Raw genomic sequence first — 22,625 nt, forward strand, 5'->3', positions numbered from 1 at the left:
GACCAGGTAAAGATTGGAGATTTATTTCCCTAAAGAGCATTATTTAACCAGATGGGATTTGTAATTATTTTTAAATTCCGGATGTATTAACTGAAATGAAAATTGGCAATCTGTCTTAGCATTTGATCCGATGTTCCTACAAATTAGCTTGGGTGACTAGTCCAGTGATAACACCACTGTGTAACAGTTAAATTAGGAGTTTTCTATCCATGTATGCCAGGTGCTAATGGTTGCTTGCAGAACCACACTTATTATGAGATCTCTATTATTTCCCTCAATAGAGACCAAGCAAAAATATATCTCTGGGCTCTGGGAAGTTTTAAAAATTCTTCTCTGCTGCAACAGCTGTTCTCAGAAGTAAAACTTCCATTTACCATCTCTAAACTGTGGGTGCTTTCTGATTTTTTTTTAATACTTCAAGGCTTATTACTGGTTACTTTTTTTTGTCACAGTCCACCCTGACCATGTTCTCAAGTTAAACTAGTTCCACTTGCCTGCATTTGGCCCATATCCCTCCAAACTTATCCAAATGACTTCTAAGTGTTGTAACTGTATATGCATCCACTGCTCCTCTTTTCTCTTCTCTTCTCCTCCTCCTCCTCCTCCTCCTCCTCCTCCTCCTCCTCCTCCTCCCCACCCCCATTCATTTCACACATGAGCCACTCTATATTTTAAAAAAAGTTTGTTTTGAATCTTCCCCTCACCTTAAAAGTATGCCCCCTAGCTTTGAATCCTCCCACCCTAAGGGAAATACCCTTGGTATTCACTTTGTGTATGCCCCTCAAGATTTTATAAACATCTGTAAGGTAACCCCTCAACTTCCTGAGCTGTAGTGAAAGAAGTCTCAGCCTCTCCTTATAACTGAAACCCTCCATTCCTGGCAAAATGCTGGTAAATCTTTTCTGAACCTTTCCACTTTAATAATATCCTTCCTCAGCAAGGTGACCAGAACTGTGCACTGTACTCTGAAAAGGGCCTCACCAATGTTCTGTACAAGCTCAATGTAACATTCCAACTCCTATACTCTAAGGTCTGAGCAACAAAGGCAAGCATGCTAGTTGCTGCCTTACCCACCCTGTCTACCTGTGCCCCAAATTTCAAAGAAATAAGTACTGAATCCCTAGGGCGTCTCTGTTCTACAGGACTACCCACAGCCTTACGGCAACTGTAAATGTATAAACTCTGCAGATTCTTCCACTAATTTCAAACTCTGCAACCTTCCAGCTTCTGTGTCCTCACTGCATTCAGACTGAGATCTGCATTCCATTCAATGAACTACGAAGTTAGTTTTCTTACTCCCTCCTTAAGGAGCAGGGCTGTCTAACTATCATTTACTTCATCTATGATTTAATGAATTGCATCCACACCAGATTTAAACTTCAACCCACTGAGCTTGGTGGCTGAGTCCCTTTTTATAGCTTTGATCTCCAAAGTTTCTAAGCAAAGAGGAAGGATCAGTTTCCTCTCGTTTGCATTGCAGTTTTCAGTTCAGCCAGGTATTGAAGTTTCTCCATCTGCCTAGTTAGTGTTAGGCCTACAATTCAGATGTTTTAAAATGGAATAACATGCTGACTTCTTTGTTCACACTTTTTTGACTTGAATTGTTAAAATGAGTTTTTCTAAAGATGAAAGTATACTCTAAAGTGCGTGAGCCATTTGCAATAATGATATAACAATCACCTTTGTTGCATTGAACCATAGACAAACATCAAATGCAACATTACATTTGAAGTCCTTAAAGTTATTTCATTCTTATGGGATTTAATGAGATAGGATTAATTATCTGGTGCAAATGGAAGGAATCTGATCAGTGGTTTAGATTTTTCCAGGCACACACTTACCTACAGTTCATTTTCTTTCTTTTCACAGTTCTAATCATTTAGTTCCTGTTGGTTTAAATGAAGATGAATTTCCAAGCCTATCTGCTACAGCACATGTCAGTACCACAGGCCTTACTCCAACTTATACTTCTGCAGCCAAGAAAAATACCACTTTTCAGGAGGAGGACTTTCCTGCCCTTGTGTCTAAAATTAAACAACAAAAACCATCTACAGCTACATCTGGATCTGCGTGGATCACTGCTTCTGGCAAAAGTAGTTTTAAAACTGCCCATTCCAGTGGCAACAGTTCTAATCAGACTGTTAAAAAATCTTTATCAACTCACGGTGCAAAAGCAAAAACTAAACCTGCTTTAAAGTCTGATAATGAGGAAGAGGATGATGGCAGTGGTTTGACAACTCAAGAGTTCAGAAGTGCACCGACAATGCTAGATATTTCTTCTTTGTTAACAACTTCAGCGCAGACTGTTTGTAAAGTTGGTAAAAAGAAAAAGATAGGGGGTGAGAAACAAAATTCTTTTTCTGCTCTGGGTAATGATACTGTAATAAATAAAGCTCAAAAGGAGAACGTTCCAGAAATTAAACGGAGTGCACCTGTTTCCAGTGTATTGAATGGTCACATTGACAAACTGTGTCCTGAAAGTGCAAGTTTATGTACACTAAAGGAACCGCCGGGTTTTAAGAAAATTGATGATCCAGGTCCTTTACCTGAAGAAGATTTTCCTGCGCTTGGGAATGCAGCTATAACAAAAATGCCACCGCCTCCAGGTAGGAATTTTAGAAATGCTAGACTAAATTGAAATACATATGTCACGGTGTAAATACGTTGAAGTTGAAATGGTTATTTTTGGTATTATTTTGAATGATTATTGTAGAACATAAACAGTACAGCAGCAAGACAGGCCCTTCGGCCTATCATGGAATGTTTGACCAGGATGCCATTTTGAGCATTGTTTTTAAACTTGAAATTAAACTTAAGTGTTGTAAAATGGAAGTCACTGCTAAAGATTAACAAGTTTGTTTGAGGATATGGTGGAATTGTAGGAAAAATCAAGATTTTGGTAACATTTGCAATGGATTGCAGAAGATAAAAAGTACAGGATTACTTCAAGCTTCTATTATTGTAATAATCTATTCACTACTCCCTCAATTTGTTTTACTTCCCTTTAAATTTATCCAAACTATGCACTTCACCCACTGCCAATGATAGTGAGTTCCACATTCTCAGCATTCTTTGGATGAAGAGGATTGTTCTAAATTCACCCTAGAAATTATTTGTTTGCTATCTTAGACTGGTGCTTTCTAGTTTATGGTCTTCCCCACAAGAGGAAACATTCTCTCTGTATCTATCTGTCAAAACCTCCCTTCATTTTAAAGACCATCTCAAATGTCTTATGGAAAACAGACATTTTTAAAAAATAAATGCAGACCTTTTGCATTTCTGGTCTCATCTTTTCAAGTTCTTTTGGTAACCTATCCAACATCTGTATTCTTTTTATAATACCGTGATGTAGTGCTGGGATGGTATTGAGCTACGGTTTAACTTAAGCTCCTACTTTTCAGTTTTATCAGTTTAGATTTACAACTTGTTTGTTTTAAATTACAGCCTTGCTAGCCTGTGGTGCATCCTTTGGACCTCTCTTTGATTTGCACTTGTCAAATATTAAGTTGTCGAGCGCAGGAGCTGTGATTTACTAAAGAAACTGTCAAGAGGAGGAAGACTTGTGTTAGGATGAGATGTGATGGCTTAATTAGGCCACTTGAGAGTTACAATTTACCCAGAAAAGATCTAAAGAGAGCTAAGAAGAGCCAGGAGGGGACATGAGAAGTCATTGGCAGCTAGGATCAAGGAAAACCCTAAGGCTTTCTGTAGCTATATCAGGAATAAAAGAATGACTAAAGTAAGATTAGGACCAGTCAAACATAATAGTGGGAAGTTGTCCATGAAGTTAGAGGAGATGGGGGACACACTAAATGAATACTTTTCGTCATTATTCACACTAGAAAAAGACAACGTGGTTGAGGAGAATACCGAGATACACGCTCCTAGACAAGATGGGATTGAGCTGCATAAGGAGGTGTTAGCAATTCTGGAAAGTGTAAAAATAGAATGTCCCCTGGGCTGGATGGGATTTATTCTGATTCCCTGAGAAGCCAAGTACTGGATTGCTGAGCCTTTGGCTTTGATCTTTGTCGTTATTTTCTACAGGAATAGTGCCAGAAGACTGGAGGATGGCAAATCTTGTTCCCATGTTCAAGAAGGAGTTGGGCAACCCTGGTAATTATAGACCAGTGAGCCTTACTTCAGTTCTGGGAAGAGTGTTGGAGAGGTTTGTAAGAGAGAGGATTGTCTAGAAAGGATTAGTTTGATTAGGGATAGTCAACACGGTTTTCTGAAGGGTAGGTCATGCCTCAAACCCTTTTTTGAGTTCTTTGAGAAGGTGACCAAACAGGAGGATGAGGGGAAAGCAGGTGATGTGGTGTATATGGATTTCAGTAAGACGTTTGAAGTTCTCCATGGTAGGCTGTTGCAGAAATGAGGCATGGGATTTAACGGTTTGGATCAGAAATTGGCTAGCTGAAAGAAGACAGGGGATAGTGGTTGATGGGAAATATTCATTCTGGAGTTCAGTTACTAGTGGTGTATCGCAAGGATCTGTTTTGGGTCCACTGTTGTTTGTCACTTGTATAACTGACCTCGATGAGGGCAGAGGAGGATGGTGTAATATATTTGTGGATGTCAGTAACTTCAGCAGAATTGTGGATAGTAATGAAAGATGCTGTAGGTTACAGAGGGACATAGATAAGCTGCAGAACTGGGCTGAGAGGTGGCAAATGGAGTTTAATGCTGAAAAGTGAGGTAATTCACTTTGAAAGGAGCAACAGGAATGCAGAGTGCTGGGTTAATGGTAAGATTCTTGGTAGTGTGGATGAGCAGAGAGATCTGTGTCCAGGTATATAGATCCTTGAAAGTTGCCAACCAGGTTTATAGGGTTGCTAAGAAGGCATATTGTGTTAGATTTTATTGGTCGAAGGATTGAGTTTCAGAACAAGAAGATCATGCTGCAGCTGTACAAAACTCTGGTATGGCCACATTTGGAGTATTACGTACAGTTCTGGTCGCTGCATTATAGGAAGGATATGGAAGCTTTGGAAAGGGTCCGGAGGAGATATACTAGGATGTTGCCTGGTATGGAAGGAAGGTGTTATGAGGAAAGGCTGTGGGACTTGAGGCTGTTTTTGTTGGAGGGAAGAAGGTTGAGAAGTGACTTAATTGAGACATAGAAGATAATCAGAGGGTGGACAGTGAGAGCCTTTTTTGTCGGATGGTGATGGCTAGCCTGAGGGGACACAGCTTTTAGTTGAGGGGTGATGGATATAGGTCAGATGTCAGAGGTAGTAGGGGCATGGATCACACTACCTGCAACAGTAGTAGACTCGCCAACTTTAAGGGCATTTAAATGTTCATTAGATAGGCATATGGATAAAAATGGAATAGTGTAGATTAGATGGGCTTCAGATTGATTTTACTGGTCAGTGCAACATAAAGGGCCGAAGACCCTGTACTGCTCTGTAATGTTCTGTGTTCTAAGTAACCTCACTGTGCTCCCTCTCCAACCTGCTCCAGCATTTGATCTGGTTGTGGACTCAACTCCATTTTTAGTCTTCCCTGTGTCCTTGACTTCCTTTTCAATCAAGGACATGCATAACTTGGCCTGAAAGAAAAATGACCCAGCCTCCATTGCTTTAAGGAAAAAAAAAATTCCAGAGGCCAACAGCACTTTAAAATAAAATATCTCTCATCTCCAGTTTGAATTGGAGATTTTATATTTGGGCTGTCCCTTAGTTCTAGTGTCTCTCACAGGGGGGAAAACATCCTTTTTGCATCCATCTCTCAAATCTTGTTTACTTTTAATAAAATCCACTTTCATCCTCCTTGACTTCAGTGGGTACAAGTCCAATTTATCCAACCTTCATAAAAACTTTTTTGCAAGAATCAGAGTCAAGAGTGTGGTGCTGGAAAAGCACAGCTGGTCAAGCAGCATCTGAGGAGCTTATGCCTAAAATGTTGACACTCCTGCTCTGCGGATGCTGCCCGACGAACTGTACTTTTCCAGCACCACACTCTTTTTGACTCTGACCTCAAGCATCTGCAGTCCTCACTAATTTCCCTTTGCAAGAATTAATCAAGTGAATCTTTCCTGAATTTGTTTCAAATGCATTTGTAACCTTTCTCAAATTAGCAGATGAAATTTAAATATCACTCCAGAAGTGGCCCCATCAGGAGAGACAAAGCTATCTTTTACATTCCATGATACCGCGTGCAATAATTGCTAACCTTCTATCTTTCTTCCTTATCATTTGCTGGATCTAGAAAGCTAATCTTTGATTCATATAGTAGGGCACTGGTATTCCTCTCATGCAAAACTTGTGTGACCCTTTTGATGAAATATGCTTTTCTATTCTTTCAAATCAAATGTGTTCACAATTTTCCATAGTGTCTCCATTTGCTAAATTTTATTCAATTGTTATGGACCAGGTCAGATACACTCTCAATATTCCATGATGGTAGCCTAGACCCTATATTTTTCTTATTTTACAGGCAACTGTAATGTGCTGCATTCCAGATGGTATTCAATTGGTCAAACTACTCTATTAAGCAAAACACAATTTACTTAAACACCATTTAACTCTACTGGAAAACTTAAATAATAGATACAATAACTATTACTAATTAACTGTTCCAGTATATTCAATAAACATATCACTTGGCAAAAAGACAAATTCAGAAAAATAGATTTTTCTCGCAGATAACCTCAAGGCCTCGCAACCTGTTTACCGGCTTTCCAAGTGGATAGCTCAGCACTTCTGTTGTAAAACACCTCTTTTTGAACAACAGTCAAATTCATATCATTAAGCCACAGCATACTTAACCAATCGATATCACTTAGTAAACTTTTTGTGCCCTCCTCACAGTTTGCTTTCCTAGCTATGTTTGTATTGTCAAATGTAGCACTTAGTCCCTTCATTCATGTTATTCGTTTGGATTGTAAATAGTTCAGGCACATGTGCTGATCCTTGTAACACTCAGCTGGCTGCAGCTTGCTAACCCAGCAATAATTACTCATTTATTCTGGGTTATGACACATTCTGAAACAACCGTAGTGCAATCTGAAGTCCAATTTCCAATTACTGATTGAGTGGTGAGTTTCAGATATTGTAGCTGCAAAATTGCATTTTGAGAAGTTGTATAGCTAAGGTTGAGGTTCTGGATGTAAGTTTGCTTGCTGAGCTGGAAGGTTCATCTTCAGACGTTTCGTCACCATACTAGATAACGTAAGTGAGCATCTAGTGAAGTACTGGTGTTGTGACCTGCTTTGTATTTGCTCTTAAGTTTTTTTTCCTTGGGTTTGGTGTTGTCATTTCCTGTTCTTTTTCTCAGGTTGGTAAATGGGGTCCAAGTTAATGTGTTTGTTGATAGACTTCCAGTTGGAATGCCATGCTTCTAGGAATTGTCATGTGTCTCTGTTTGGCTCGTCAAAGGATGGATGTGTTACCCTAGTTGAAGTGTGCCCTTCCTCATCTATATGTAAGCATGCGAGTGATAGTGGGTCATATCTTTCTGTGGCTGGTTGATCATGTATCCTGGTGGCTAGTTTTCTGCCTGTTTGTCCAAGATGTCTTTGTAGCGGAGAGTGGTGAGTGTTTCCGGATGTGTTTTGTCTGCTTGTTTGGGTTTGTTGCTGAAAAGTCAGTGGACTGTGTTCATTGGGTACCTGTTCTTTTTGAATATCTATACAGCGTATTCAAAAAGAACGGGTACCCAATGATCACACTCTGCTGATTTCTCTGCAACAAACCCAAACGGCACGGTGGCAGGGGCGGCACGGTGGCACAGTGGTTAGCACTGCTGCCTCACAGCGCCAGAGACCTGGGTTCAATTCCCACCTCAGGCGACTGTCTGTCTGTGTGGAGTTTGCACGTTCTCCCCGTGTCTGCGTGGGTTTCCTCCGGGTGCTCCGGTTTCCTCCCACAGTCCAAAGATGTGCAGGTCAGGTGAATTGGCCATTCTAAATTGCCCGTAGTGTTAGGTAAGGGGTAAATGTAGGGGTATGGGTGGGTTGCGCTTCGGCGGGGCGGTGTGGACTTGTTGGGCCGAAGGGCCTGTTTCCACACTGTAAGTAATCTAATCTAATCTAATCTTAAAAAAAACCCAAAGAAGCAGACAAAACACATCCAGATACCCATGCCATTTTCCCCAATATCAAAGACATCTCAAATGACTGCCAGACTACTCAGACTTCTTGATGTCATGGTAGTCCACAAACCCACCAACACACTAAAACAGCAGCTAATGAACTTGAAAGATCCTATACAGACAACAAGCAAATGAACGTCACTTAAAAAATACCTTGCAAGAACTGTAACCAACACTACACTGGACAAACAGGCAGAAAACTAGCCACCAGGATACATGAAAATCAACTGCCACAAAAGACATGACCTATTATCACTACTGTCCTTACATACAAATGAGGAAGGACACCACTTCAACTGGGACAATGCATCCATCCTTGGACAAGGCAAGCAGAGAGATGCACGAGAATTCCTAGCTGCATTGCCTTGGACCCCAATTACCACCCTCTGAGAAAGAACAGGAAATGCCATCATCACAGGAAATGATGTCGCCAACCCAAGGAAACCTAAACACATAAATAGAAAGTGGGTCACAACACCAGTGCTTCACTGGAGGCTCACTGATGTTACCTAGAATGGTAATGAAATGTCTGAAAATGAACTGTCCAGCTCAGTAAGCAAACTTACATCCAGGAAATTACATCTCTGAATAAGGACATACATTTGACTTTTAGTAGGGGAACATGAGACTATCTGTTGCTGTCCGTTCAAAGTTTTGTATGGAAGTTTTAATATGCTCCTATAATGTGTTAACTTGTTAAACAAATTGCTTTGACCTTGGATGATTTGGTTGCTGCTTTGTTTTATGTTCATTGGTTGTGGGTTTGAATCCTAAAGAATTTTGTGAATGGTCTAGGCTACCATTCCAGTGATGGTGCTAAGGGAATGGTTTATTAGCCTTCCACTGAAGTATTAAACCATGCCACTCTGGCCATTAGAGCCCAGGGACAGGCCCTTTGACCTGCCAAGCCTGGGCTGATCCAAATCCACTATTTAAACCTATCACCCAATTCCTAAGCGTCTGTATCCCTCTGCTTCCCACCTACTCATGCATCTGTCCAGACACATCTTAAATGAATCTACTGTGTCTGCCTCTACTACTCTGCTGGCAACGCGTTCCGGGCACCTACACCCTCTCTGTAAAGTACTTGCCGTGTATATCCCTCTTAAACTTTTCACCACTCCCCTTGAACGTGTATTGAATCCCTCACCTTGGGGAAAATGCTTATCGCTATCTACCCTGTGTATACCCTTCATGATTTTGTAGACCTCGATCAGGTCTGCCCTCCATCTCCTTTCTTTCTATTGAAAACCCTAACCTAGTCGACCTCTGTTCATAGTTTGCACCTTCCGTACCAGGCATCATCCTCGTAAACCTTCTCTGCACCTTACCAAAAGGATGTGGACGCTTTGGAGAATGTGGCAACCCAGAACTGTACACAGTATTTTAAATGCGACCGAACTAATGTCTTGTACAATCTTAACATGACCTGCCAGCTCTTATTCTCAATACCCCGACCCATGAAGGCAAGCATACCATATGCCTTCTTGACCACTCTATCCACTTGTACAGCCACCTTCAATGTACAATAGACCTGAACTCCTAGCTCTCTCTGCTCATCAACTCTTCCCAAGACTCATCTGTTAACGGTATAGTTCTCTCTAGAATTGGACTTCCCAAAATGCATCACCTCACATTTGCCTGGATTGAACTCCATATGCCACGTCTCTGCCCAACTCTCTAGTCTATCTATATTCTCCTGTATTCTTTGACAGTCTCCTATGCTTTCTGCTACTTCACCAGTGTCATCTGCAGACTTACTGATCAGACCAACAGTGCCCTCTTCCAGATCATTTATTGTATATTACAAACAACAACGACCCAGCACTCGTCCCTGTGGAACACCGGTCACCTTTCTCCATTTCGAGAAACTTCCTTCAACTACTACTGTCTCCTGTTGTACAACCAGTTCTTTATCCACCTAGCTAGAACACCCTGCACACTGTGACTTCACTTTCTCCATTAGTTTGCCATGGAGAATCGGAAGGGAAACAATCAGTTGAGGCTTAGCCTGTATGCAAATCATTTTCCCCATGCTCTTGTTTCAAATGGTCAAATATAAGAAAGTGAATTAGTCATTTGTTTCATTAAGTGCAATTTAATGTTGATAAGATGGTGCTGTGTTTGCCTTCACACTGGCATTTCACACTATTTCATTAAAGTGAAACAAGCTTGGGTTGTTTCCAATGGCGTAGGTGGATATCATATAAAATATGACATGATGGTGCAAAAATCTAAGCTTCATTGCAATTAACTATTGTGGGAGTCCCAACTCTGCCAATGCAGAGCTTGAAATAAGCAGTGATATTTGTGACTACATTTTGGACTAGAAATGGTCAACAATGTTCTAAATCTTTAGTAGATTGGAAGGTTGTTTAAAGTGTCTACCTTGCTGTTGACATCTCCACAAAGGACATGTCACAAAAAAATAGCAAGGCTCAAGTCTGCCATCATTTGAACAGTGCACTGTGTTGTTTTAAAATGTGTTTCAGGTTTGACATGGATATTTCTGCCACTGTATGTAACCTTCAGCCATTTTAAAACTTGGGTCACTGAAATTTTATTTGTCAGAACTAAATGTTTCTAGTTAAATTGGAGCCATCTCTTTATGGACATGAGATTCTAAGGATTGTGTGCTGGAGAATGGGTAAGTGCTTGAATCAACATTTGGCAGCTAAAGAACTGCATGGAAATAAAAGTTTCTGACAGGTAAATATGAAATTTGAGGCTCTGTGCTTATGATTCAGTGGAGTGAGCTAATGAATTCTTTGCTTTTGATAATGCTAAATTTTAATGGTAACTAAGGTATTTTTTGTTTAAGCAATTTAAAGTTTGAGCAAATTTTAGACATTTAATTCTGAATTTATTTTTTATCCAGGTTTTAACAACTTATTACCAATGAAGAGCCCACCATCCAACCTTCCTCCTCCACCAGGATTGACTGCCCCTGTTAGTAAACCCCCTCCTGGCTTTACTGGTGTCCCTCTGAATTCAAACATCAGCGAGCCTATGATTCCAGCACCAAAACAGTATGTAAATTACTTTCCACTGAGGCAATTCTTCTGTTACCACTTGGTAATACAGGGGTTCAGTACTGGTGGATCTCCCTGTCAAAACAACACAATTAACTTTTAGTTCCTCAGTACTTTTGGCTGCTTCAAATTATCTGAATGTTTATAATGGGATATTTACTGTAACTTTCACTGAAGACTAAGAACTATATTTTTAGTTATTAGTAGTATAGATACAGAAATATTGGAGAAAAAAGACATTTTGTTGAAGCTTTTCATCGTGTACCCCATTAGGACATTTTGCAAGAGATACCAATCGAAGAGGAAAACCAGCATTTATACTGCATGCGAAGGGAGTATTGATTGGCTGGCAAATGGACTGTAGTTGGGAGACACTACCATGGTGCATGCATCAATTAAAAATTATTCTTCATGGCGATATCAATCATCACTCTTATGTGGTAGAAATATTGGATTTCTCCTTGAGTTAGTATTCTTGCAAATTGTCCTGAGGTGAACCACATCTTCAAAGGTGCAAGCTTGGTAAATTGGGGAAATAACCAGAAAAGTAAATTCCTGTTTGCATGTGCGGATTTGTTCCACACATTTTCGGCTCATGTTGGTTTTGGGGGATTGTTGTGTTTGTGTGGAGTGTAGTCTGACTTTTAAAAGTCTGATGAGGCACAAAAATGTTGGAACAATGGAAAAATGCTGCACATCTTTTTCCACTTTTGAGCATTGTGGTGGTTTGACTGGTCAAGTATTTTATTTGCCACTTTACTAGAGATTATACAGATTACTGAGGTCCAGTAGACCAGTAATCCCTTGCTAACTGCCTATAGCAATAGACTTTTTGACTATTATTTAAAGCTAAGTAACTGTAATAATCTTGTGATCTTACCAATGGAGGAAACAGTCATTTCACTTAACGTCTATTTTGTTTGTAATCAGGTTTTTAGGTAATCTGATTTTAGAACTTGAGCTGTATCAGAATTCGATCTTGCATGCATTTTGGTTGCCATTCCAGACCTGAATCCATTGATCTGTTTCCACATTTTCTTCTTCTACCTTTTACATTCTAAGGTCCCATTCTTTTCTTTTCATACCTCCTTTCACTTCTCCACTCTCTGGAACTCTGTGCTCCCAATTGCATCTCTTTCCCAGCAGTACTCCTTGACCTTCCTGGTCTCTTGCTGCCAATCCATGGTTGAATCCCTGTTAGACAAGTCTACCTTTGTACCTGTTGGCATGAAGCACAGGCTTATTATGTGCAGCAGCTTATTGTGTCATTATTTCTTCTTCCTACCAGGCATGCCTGCTTATCTTGCTGACTTTGTACCCCTCAAATTTACTATGCCACAGCAGACTCCACCATTAGATCAGTTCCCTTCTGTGCATTGTTGTATAAAATGTTTGTTCAGTTTTGCACAAGGCCCTGCCTTCCATTAACTTGGTTAAGTACATAATCAATTTTGACATTGACAGAAATCTGGTTGAAGGTTGTTCATTTGCCTTCCTGGGATTGTCATGATGTGCCCTGCTTCTCTCCAGGTCAGACTTTAGTCCAATCGCTGCCACCTTTTCAGCATTCATTTGATTGCTGTTGTCACTTTTAAAATCATTATTTTCAATAAAAGTACAATACCAATAAAGATATTCTTACTGGTTTACCATAACTGATTTCAAAGAACCGACCCATCATCCCACCAAGCCTGCTTCATATGCCTTTTTAAACTAAAAACCTTTTGCCTCGACGTGGTCTGTATCCTGCTGCTCCCTTGGCAAAAATGAGGACTGAGATGCTGTAGATTAGAGTGTGTGGTGATGAAAAAGCGCAGTAAGTCAGGCAGCATCCGAGGAGCAGGAATTCGTGTATCTGTCTAGATGCCTCTGTTATTATATCTGCTTCTCCCAACACCCCTGGCAGCACATTGCAAGCACTTAGCACTTTATCTTTTTTTTTAAAAAAAGAAACCTGCCTCTCTTATTTCCTTTGAAGTCTTCCTCTTGTATCTTAAACCTATGTTCCCTAGTAACTGACCTTCCTACTGTGGGCCATGAAAACTAATTCTATCCATGCCCCTTATAAATTTACAAAATTATATCAAGTCTTCCCTCAGCTCCTGACATTTAAATGAAAACAAACCAAGTTGTCCAACCTCTCTCCATAGCTAATACCTTCCAAACCAGGCAACATCCTGGTAAACTATTTCTGTACCCCCTCCAAAGCCTCTATATACTACTGGTAGTGTGGTGCTCAAAACTGTACACAATATTCCAAATATAGCCTAGTTAAAGATCTATGCAGCTGCAGCACTATTTGCCAATTTTTATACTTGCCCTGGCTGATTAAGGAAAACATACCATTTGCCTTTTTGTTGCTATTATCAGGAAAGTATGGACCTACGTTCCTAGATACCTCTGTTGATGTTTCTAAAGGTTTTGCAATTTACTGTTTAATTCCCTCCTTCATTAGACCTTCCAAAATGCATCGCCTCACATTTGTCGAGATTAAATTCCATTTGTCCGTCCAAGTCTCCAGCCTAATTATATCCTGCTTATCCTCTGGTAATCGTCTTCATTATCCACAGTTCCCCCAATCTGTTTCACCTGCAAATTTACTGATCAGAGCACATACATTCTCCATCTATATGTAAAATATTACAAACAATGGGGTCCCAGTACTGATCCTTGCGGGACAGCATTGGTCACAGATCTCTGATTAGAAAAACACTCTTCCACTTCCCCTTTGTCTTCTATGATTAGGCCAATTCTGTATCTTAGCAGTTCACTGCACATCCCCATGTGGCTCAGCTGTGTCAACCTGCCCTGAGACCTGGTCAAAGGTGCTGCTAAAGTCCATGTATACAATGCCCTGCCTTTACCAATCATCTATATTACTTCCTCAGTAAAACTCAATCAAGTTTGCGAGATGCAATCTACCCCACAAAACCATGCTGCCTATCACTTATAAATCCATATACTTCCAAATGTGATGAAATCCTGTCCTAAAAATAATCATCTCTCATAATTTACCTACCATTAAGGCTTTCAGGCCTGCAATTTCCAAGGTTATCCCTGTTGCTCCTCTTATTGGCTGTTATCCATTCCTCTGAGATTTATCTTGTGACTACAGAGGATTTAGAGATTTCAAACAAACCCCTAGCAATTTCCTTCCTCAGGTTCTATCCCAGAATACTATCGTTTTCTGGGGACTTGTTTACCTTAATGCTTTTCAAAATATCCAATGAGGCACTTTTTTAAAAATATCGATGTCCTAAAATATCAACAGACCCCTCTCTGGACTTCATCTGTCCATCCATTCATCTATCATGTCCTTCTCCTTTTTGTGAATACCAATACAAAGTACTCATTAAGGCCTTGACCCACTTCCTCCAACTTCACTCATAAATTCTTTCCTTTATTGTATATTATATAAGTTCCGTCCTTGTTCGTCTTACTAAAATGTAATACCTTGCACTTTTCCAAAGTGAACTCCATCTATCAGTCTTAAGGTCATTGACCCAAACAATCTGTGTCTTTGTAGGATAACCTTCACTCTCCCCACCCATTTGGTGACATCCGCAAACCCAAGAACTGTGGCTCCTAAATTCTCATCTAAATCATTCATATAATAAAATAAAGTGAATCCAGCACCAATACCTTTGGAACACTCCTGGGCACAGGTCTCCAGTCCAAAAAGCAAACCTATTTGTCTCCTGCCTTTGATCCAATTTTGTATTTAATTGGCAAGCTCGCCCTGAAACCTGTGATCTAACTTTACTAATTTGTCAACCATGCGGAACCTTGTCCAAGACTAAAGAATGTGTTCTGCTCTGCCCTCCTCAGTCATCTTGGTTACTTCCTCGGAAAACTGAATCAAGTTTGTGAAACAGGATTTCCCTTGCGCACAACCAGGATGACTATCCCTAATCATTTCTTGCCTCTCCAAATGTATATAGATTCTTTCTTTCACAATCCCCCTCCCACCAACATCAGACTCTCAGGTGTATAGTTCATAATATTTTTAAATGTGATCTGACCAGAGCCTTAAAAAGCCCCAGAAGTACATGCCTGCCTTTATATTCTAATCCTTTCGAAATGCGAACATTGCATTTGCCTTCCTAATTACCGAGTCAAACTGTAAGCTACCCTTAAGAGAATCCTGGACCAGGGCTCCTAGGTCCCTTTGCACTTCAGATTTCTGCATTTCTTCCCCATTTAGAAAATAATCAAGGCCTCTATTATTCCTGCAAAAGTGCATCACCTCACATTTTCCCACGTTGGATTCTGTCTGCCATTTTTGTCCATCCTCCTAACCTATCTTTCTGCAACCTCTCCGCATCCTCAATACTACCTGCCCCTCCACCAATCTTTGTATCATCTGCAAGTATAGTCAGAATGCCTTCAGTTCGTTCTTCTATATCATAATGAATAAAATGAAAATCTGTGGCCTAACGCTCTCCCTTTGCACTTGAGACTAAACAGACGGTATCTTGGACAGTGACAAAAGTTACTGAAAGTGGGGTCACAGGTAAATAGGGAAAAGAAGGCGGCTTTTGGCACACAGACCTTTATCAGTCAGAGCACTGAGTACAGAAGTTGGGAAGTTGTCACAATTGTAGTCTCCTAGTTCCTGACCACCACCTTCTATCCATTCTTAAACACATTAGTCACTTCCAGTCATCTAGCAGCTTACCTGCAGTTTTAGATGTGCAAGAGATCCCATAATTTCCTTCCTAACTTTCCACAATGTCCTGGCTATGCTAGATCAGGGCCTGGAGATCTATCCAACTTTATATTTTTAGCACCCTCATCACTTGCTCTTCTGTAATATGAACTATTTTCAAAACATCAATATTTATTTCCCAGAATCCTTCAGTCTCCATTTCTTTCTTCACAACAAAACTGGATACAAAATATTCACTTAACACCCCTCCCACCTCCTGAGGTTCAACATAAAGATGACCTCTTTGATCTTTAAGGGGCTCTACTCTCTCTCTACTTGCTGTCTTGCTCTTAATGCACTTGAATCTCTCTGCATTGTGCTTAACCTGAATGCCCCTACACCTTTTACACTCTTGAAGAGATTCTTTTGAACCCAGTTGTCAGCATCTAATATGTGATTTTTTTTTTTAATACTAGAAGCACAATATCTTTATTCATCCATTTTTCGCTAATCCTACCAGCTTTATATTTTCACTCTAACAGGAACCTAATGACTCCAAACTGTCGTCATCATACTCTTGAAAGCCTCCCATCTACCAGAAGTCCCTTTACCAATGAACAGTCTACTCCAATCAATTTTTAGAAGTTTGTCTCACCATTAAAGTTTGAAATCGCACAACACCAGGTTGTAGTCCAGCAGGCTTATTTGGAAGTGCAAGCTTTCGGAGTGCTCTGAAAGCTTGTACTTCCAAATAAGCCTGGACTACAACCTAGTGTTGTATGATTTTAACTTCTGTCTACCCTAATACTGGCCCCTCCACATCATTAAAGTTTGTTTTACTCCAATTAAAAACTTTTAATTTTTTTTATGGGAGGTGTATCTTTTTTCCATAACTATTTTAAAATAAATGGAATAATGATCAGTGTACCCCACTATCACTTCAGTCATATGCCCTGTCTTATTACTCGAGAGGGTCAACGTTTGCTTTTCCTTCAGTAGGGGCACTTTGCATGTTGATAAAGAAAATTTCCTTGGAAAACATTGAACAAATTCATCACCATTTAAACCTTTCACACGAAGGTAGCCTGAATCAATGTTTGGAAAATCAAAATCATCTGGTATTACACCCTTATTAATTTTACATATATCTGAGATCTCCATATATTTATTCTTCAATTTCCATCTGACTGTTGTGGGTTGGGAGGGGGGCAGTGGGGATGGTCTGTAGTACAATCCCATCATGGTAATCATTCATTTTCTAATTTCGAGCCATATACTTTCACTGGATGGTCCCTGAGAAATAACTTCTCTAGATGCAGTAGTAATGTTTCCCTTAATCAAAACGCCACTCCCCCTCCTCTTCTGCCTCTCCTTCTATCATTCCTTATCATCTGAAACCCAGAACCTTGAGCTGCTAGTCCTGACCATCCCTCAGTCAAGTTTTTGTCCTAGCATATATGTCCTAATTCCATTTTCCCAAACATGCCCTAAGTTCATCAGCCTTCCTTCTCCAACTTCTTATTAACTATGCTACACCCCTCCCCTTCCCACCCAATAAAACAGTTTGCAGTCTCTTTTAATAGAATTAGCAAAATCTTCCTACGAGGAAGATTTGGATATTCCACTTTTTTTTTAATACAGGTGGCACCTATTCTTTTTGAACAGATTTTTCTGCCCCAAAAGAGATCACAATGATCTAAACCTGAATCCCTGAACATTACATCACATTTTCAGTCATTGATTCATCTCCTTTATCTTTTTTTATTTTTACCCTCGTTTGAGTTTGACACTGGGAGTGAACCCGAGATTACTACTTGAGTTCTGTTTTTTTAATCTTTTCAATCGTTGTATTCACAATGTAAAGCTTTTCCTTAACCATGTAACTCCTACCGCTGTATACAATAACTTCCAGTTTCACATACTTCCCCTTAACAATATACTTCAAATGTTTTGAGACATCTTTAGTCCTAGTACAGGAAAGCAACATACTGTCCTATATTCATGATTGCTATCACAATCCGTGCCCTTAACGTTTTGTATAATCGTTTTCCTTAGATATTGGTTTCTTATCATTACTTACCCAACCAGCTATCTCCTCCTTCCCACCTCCGTCAATAGAGCCAAACCATCACCTGCCATCATCTATGTCCCCTACGTGCTTCCTGCTGTATCCTACCCTGCAATAAACTATCCCATAAGTGGTTTAAACTGCAGTTTACATCCTCCCCTTGACGTTTACCGTAATCCCCATTAAAATCATGACACAATCATCTGGCTATTTCATATTATCCCTTTTTAAGTCTGCATACATACAGACATTAAAGGATATAGCAGGTAATGTACATAGTCATACATTGCCTGATCTGACCTGCTTAAAAGGTGAGCTGTCCTCCTCTTGTCCACTCAAGTGCTCACGCTTCGGGCTAGAATGCAAAGGTTGTCCTATCTCTTACTTTAGAATATCTTCCTACATCTGTCCTTTCAACTCCCATCACAATGTTTTGGGTGATCATGGATTTCTTTGTCACTGAGATAAACTGCCTCTGGATGGGCAAAGTCAGCATGGTTTCATCAAGGGGAGGTCATGCCTGACAAATCTGAGCGAATTCTTGGAGGAGGTATTGAGCAGGTTAGACAAAGGAGTGCCAATGGACATTATCTACTTGAACTTCCAGAAGGCCTTTGAGAGAGTGCATCACAGGAGGCTGCTAAGTATGATAAGAGCCCATGGTGTTAAAGGTAAGGTACTAGCCTGGATAGAAGATTGGCAGTCTGACAGAAAGCAGAGTGGAGATAAAAGGGTCCTTCTCAGGATGGCAGCCAGTGACTGGTGGAGATGTCCGCTTCTGCCCAAACGAGTCCTTGCTGACCAAAATATTGATACACGTTAATCCTATTTCCCTGCACTTGCCCCATATCCCTCTAAACCTTTCCTATCCATGTATTTGTCCAAATGCCTTTTAAATGTTGCTAACATACCTGCCTTAACCACTTGCACTGGCAGCTCATTCCATCTGTGTACCAACCTCTCTCTAAAAAGGGTTGCCCCTCCGGTTCCCTTCTTATTTTTTCCCCTCTAACTTTAAACTCCTGTCTTCTCGTCCTTGATTCCCCAACCCTGGGAAAAAGACTGAGTGCATTCACCCTATCCATGCCTTTCATGATCTTATATACCTCAATAAAATCCCTCTTAGTCTCCTACACAGGAGGTTACAACTGTAACATAACTTACCAACTTCTGTACTCAGTGCTTTGACTAATAAAGGTCTGTGTGCCAAAAGCCGCCTTCACTCCCCTATTTACCTGTGACCCCACTTTCAGTAACTTTTGTCACTGTCTGTTTTAGTCTCATCTGCAAAGGGACAGTGTTAGGCTACAAATTTTCATTTTATTCATAATGATATAGAAGAACAAACTGAAGGCATTCTGGCTATATTTGTAGATGATACAAAGATAGGTGGAGGAACAGGTAGTGTTAAGGACGCGGAGAAGTTGCAGAAAGGTAGGTTAGGAGGATGGACAAAAGTGGCAGATGGAATCCGACGTGGGAAAGTGTGAGGTGATGCACTTTTGCAGGAATAATAGAGGCCTTGATTATTTTCTAAATGGGGAAGAAATGCAGAAATCTGAAGTGCAAAGGGACCTAGGAGCTCTGGTGTAGGATTTTCTTAAGGGTAGCTTACAGTTTGAGTCGGTAATTAGGAAGGCAAATGCAATGTTCGCATTTCGAAAGGCAGGCGTGTACATCTGGGGCTTTAAGGCTCTGGTCAGATCACATTTAAAAATATTATGAGCAATTTTGGGCCCCGTATCACAGGAAGGATGCACTGGCCCTGGAGTGTGTCCGGAGGAGGTTCATAAGAATGATGGCAGGAATGGAAGGCTTAACATATGAGAAACATTTGAGGACATTGGGTCTATACTTTGAGTTTAGAAAGTTGACGGGGGTCTAATTAAAACTTGGAGAATATCGAAAGGCCTGGATAGAGTAGATGTTTCCATTAGCAAAGAGAGAGTAAGACCTGAGAGCACAGCCAAAGAGTAAAAGGAAGTTCCTTTAGAATGGAGTTAAGGAGAAATGTCTTCAACCCAGTGAATCTATGGAATTCTTTGCCACTGGAAGGTGTGGACGGGGTTGGGGTCGGGTGGGGTGGGGGGGGGTGTGGTCTCGCGCAGTGTACTTTTGCCTCGTCTCCTGAATGGGGAGCAGACTTTACAGAAAACTCCGAGCCCCAGAGGAAAGCAATTAAATGAATAATCAATTATATGAACGAAATAGTGCCTGCCCATCTCGTTCGGATAATCAAGGTTCCTCTGTATATCCCTGTTTTCTCTACCTGTTTGTGTCGATCTAAATTCCTCTTAAAACATTTTTATTGTATCTGCTTCTACCGCCTTCCTGGCAGAGTGGTCCAGGCACCTTCCCTTGTGCATCTGTTAAACTTCTCCCTCTCACTTTAAACCCTGCCTCCTAGTATTTGATATCGCTACCCTGGGAAAGAGACTCTAAATATCCACCCTATTCATGTCTGTCATAATTTTGTATACATTTATCAGATTGCCCCTCAGCCTATGCCAGTCTAGCAAAAATAATTCAAGTTTGTCTAACTTCTCAAAGCTAATACACTTCAATCCAGGCAACATCTTTGTCAACCTCTTTCTTTTGCACCCTCTCCAAAGTCTCCACATCCTTCCTATAATGTGGCAACCAGAACTGCGCACACTGCTCCAAAAGTAGCCTAACTGAGGTTTAATACAGCTGCAGAATGACTTGCCAACTTTTATACTTGGTGCCCCAATCGATGAAGGCAGGCATGCTGTATGCTGCCTTTATCACCATTTCCACTTGTATTGTCACTTTCATGGAGCTGTGGACTTCCACCCCAAGATCTCTCTGTATATCAATGCTCTGAAGGGTTTTGTCATTTACTGTATACCCTAAGGTACTACCATCTTCTACATTTGACCAACTGACCTAATACCTTCTGGTATGATTCAGTCTCAGTTTATCTATAGAATAGAAGCACTTCATATAATTCCTACAGTACAGAATGAGGCTACTTGGCCCATTGAGTCTGCACCAATGCTCCAAAGAGCATTCCGCCTAGATCTAGCTCCCAACTCCACCCTATCTCCATAACCCTGCATTTACCATAGCGCTAGTTATAGGCGACTCTCTAGTTAGAGGGACGGACAGGCGGTTCTGTGGACATGGGCGAGACTCTCGGATGGTTTGTTGCCTCCCGGGTGCTAGGGTCCGAGACGTCTTGGACCGTGTCTTCAGAATCCTTAAGGGGGAGGGTGTGCAGCCAGAGGTCGTGGTACACATTGGCACCAACGACATAGGTAGGAAGAGGGGTGGGGAGGTCATTCAAGAGCTCAAGGAGTTAGGCTGGAAGCTAAAAGCTAGGACAAACAGAGTCGTCATCTCTGGGTTGTTGCCGGTGCCACGTGACAGTGAGGCAAAGAATAGGGAGAGAGTGCAGTTGAACATGTGGCTGCAAGGATGGTGTAGGAGGGAGGCCTTCAGATATTTGGACAATTGGACTGCATTCTTGGGAAGGTGGGACCTGTATAAACAGGACAGGTTGCACCTGAACCAGAAGGGCACCAATATCCTGGGGGGTAGGTTTGCTAGCACTCTTCGGGGGGGTTTAAACTAATTTGGCAGGGGGATGGGATCCGGACTTGTAGTCCAGCAAGTAAGCTAGCTGTGTGTCAGGATGCCCAAGACTGTAGGGAGGCTGTGGAGAAGGTAGCACTGACAGGGACTACTTGCGGACACAGAGATGGGCTCAAGTGCTTATACTTCAACGCAAGGTATATCAGAAATAAGGTGGGTGAACTTAAGGCGTGGAACGGTACCTGGGACTACGATGTTGTGGCCATCACGGAAACATGGATAGATGAGGGACAGGAATGGCTGTTGGAGGTTGCTGGTTACAGATGTTTCAGTAAGATTAGGGAGGGTGGTAAAAAAGGAGGGGGGGTGGCATTGCTAATTAGAAATGGTATAACGGCTGCAGAAAGGAAGTTTGAGGGGGATCTGCCTCTGGAGGTAGTATGGGCTGAAGTCAGAAATAGGAAAGGTGCAGTCACCTTGTTGGGTGTTTATTATAGGCCCCCCAATAGCAGCAGAGATGTGGAGAAACAGATTGGGAAACAGATTTTGGAAAGGTGCAGAAGCCACAGGGTCGTAGTCATGGGCGACTTCAACTTCCCAAATATCGATTGGAAGCTCTTTAGATCAAGTAGATTGGATGGGGTGGTGTTTGTGCAGTGTGTCCAGGAAGCTTTTCTAACGCAGTATGTAGAATGTCCAACCAGAGGGGAGGCCATATTGGATTTGGTACTCGGTAATGAACCGGGACAAGTGGCGGGCTTGTTAGTGGGTGAACATTTTGGTGATGGTGACCACAATTCTGTGACTTTCACCTTGGTTATGGAGAGAGATAGGTGCGCACAACAAGGAAGATTTTACAATTGGGGGAAGGGAAATTACGATGCTGTAAGACAGGATTTGAGGAGCATACGTTGGGAGCATAGGCTGTCAGGGAAGGATGTGGTGGAAATGTGGAACTTTTTCAAGGAGCAGATACGACGTGTCCTTGATATGTATGTACCTATCAGGCAGGAAAGAAATGGTCGTGTGAGGGAGCCTTGGTTGACGAGGGAGGTTGAATGTCTAGTAAAGAGGAAGAAGGAGGCTTACATAAGGTTGAGGAAACAAGGTTCAGACAGAGCAGTGGAGGGATACAGGATAGCCAGAAGGGACCTGAAGAAAGGGATTAGGAGAGCTAAGAGAGGGCATGAAAAATCCTTGGCGGATAGGATCAAGGATAACCCCA

The 22,625-nt window shown here is 41.2% G+C and overlaps 1 protein-coding gene across 4 annotated transcripts in view; it reads left to right on the forward strand.

Moving 5' to 3' along the window:
- Positions 1-22,625, forward strand: part of znf598 (zinc finger protein 598) — a 67,381-nt gene that overhangs the window by 33,364 nt on the left and 11,392 nt on the right. For 2 of the 4 annotated variants that reach the window (XM_072559504.1, XM_072559503.1), the window contains exons 9-10: positions 1,870-2,606; positions 10,976-11,126. In XM_072559504.1, the coding sequence (XP_072415605.1) occupies positions 1,870-2,606; positions 10,976-11,126 (888 nt within the window). The remainder of the gene's footprint in view (positions 1-1,869; positions 2,607-10,975; positions 11,127-22,625) is intronic. The other 2 variants (XR_011954926.1, XR_011954927.1) reach the window with 1 other exon arrangement.

Source organism: Chiloscyllium punctatum, chromosome 40, assembly GCF_047496795.1.
Source record: "Chiloscyllium punctatum isolate Juve2018m chromosome 40, sChiPun1.3, whole genome shotgun sequence".
Classification (NCBI taxonomy): Eukaryota; Metazoa; Chordata; class Chondrichthyes; order Orectolobiformes; family Hemiscylliidae; genus Chiloscyllium; species Chiloscyllium punctatum.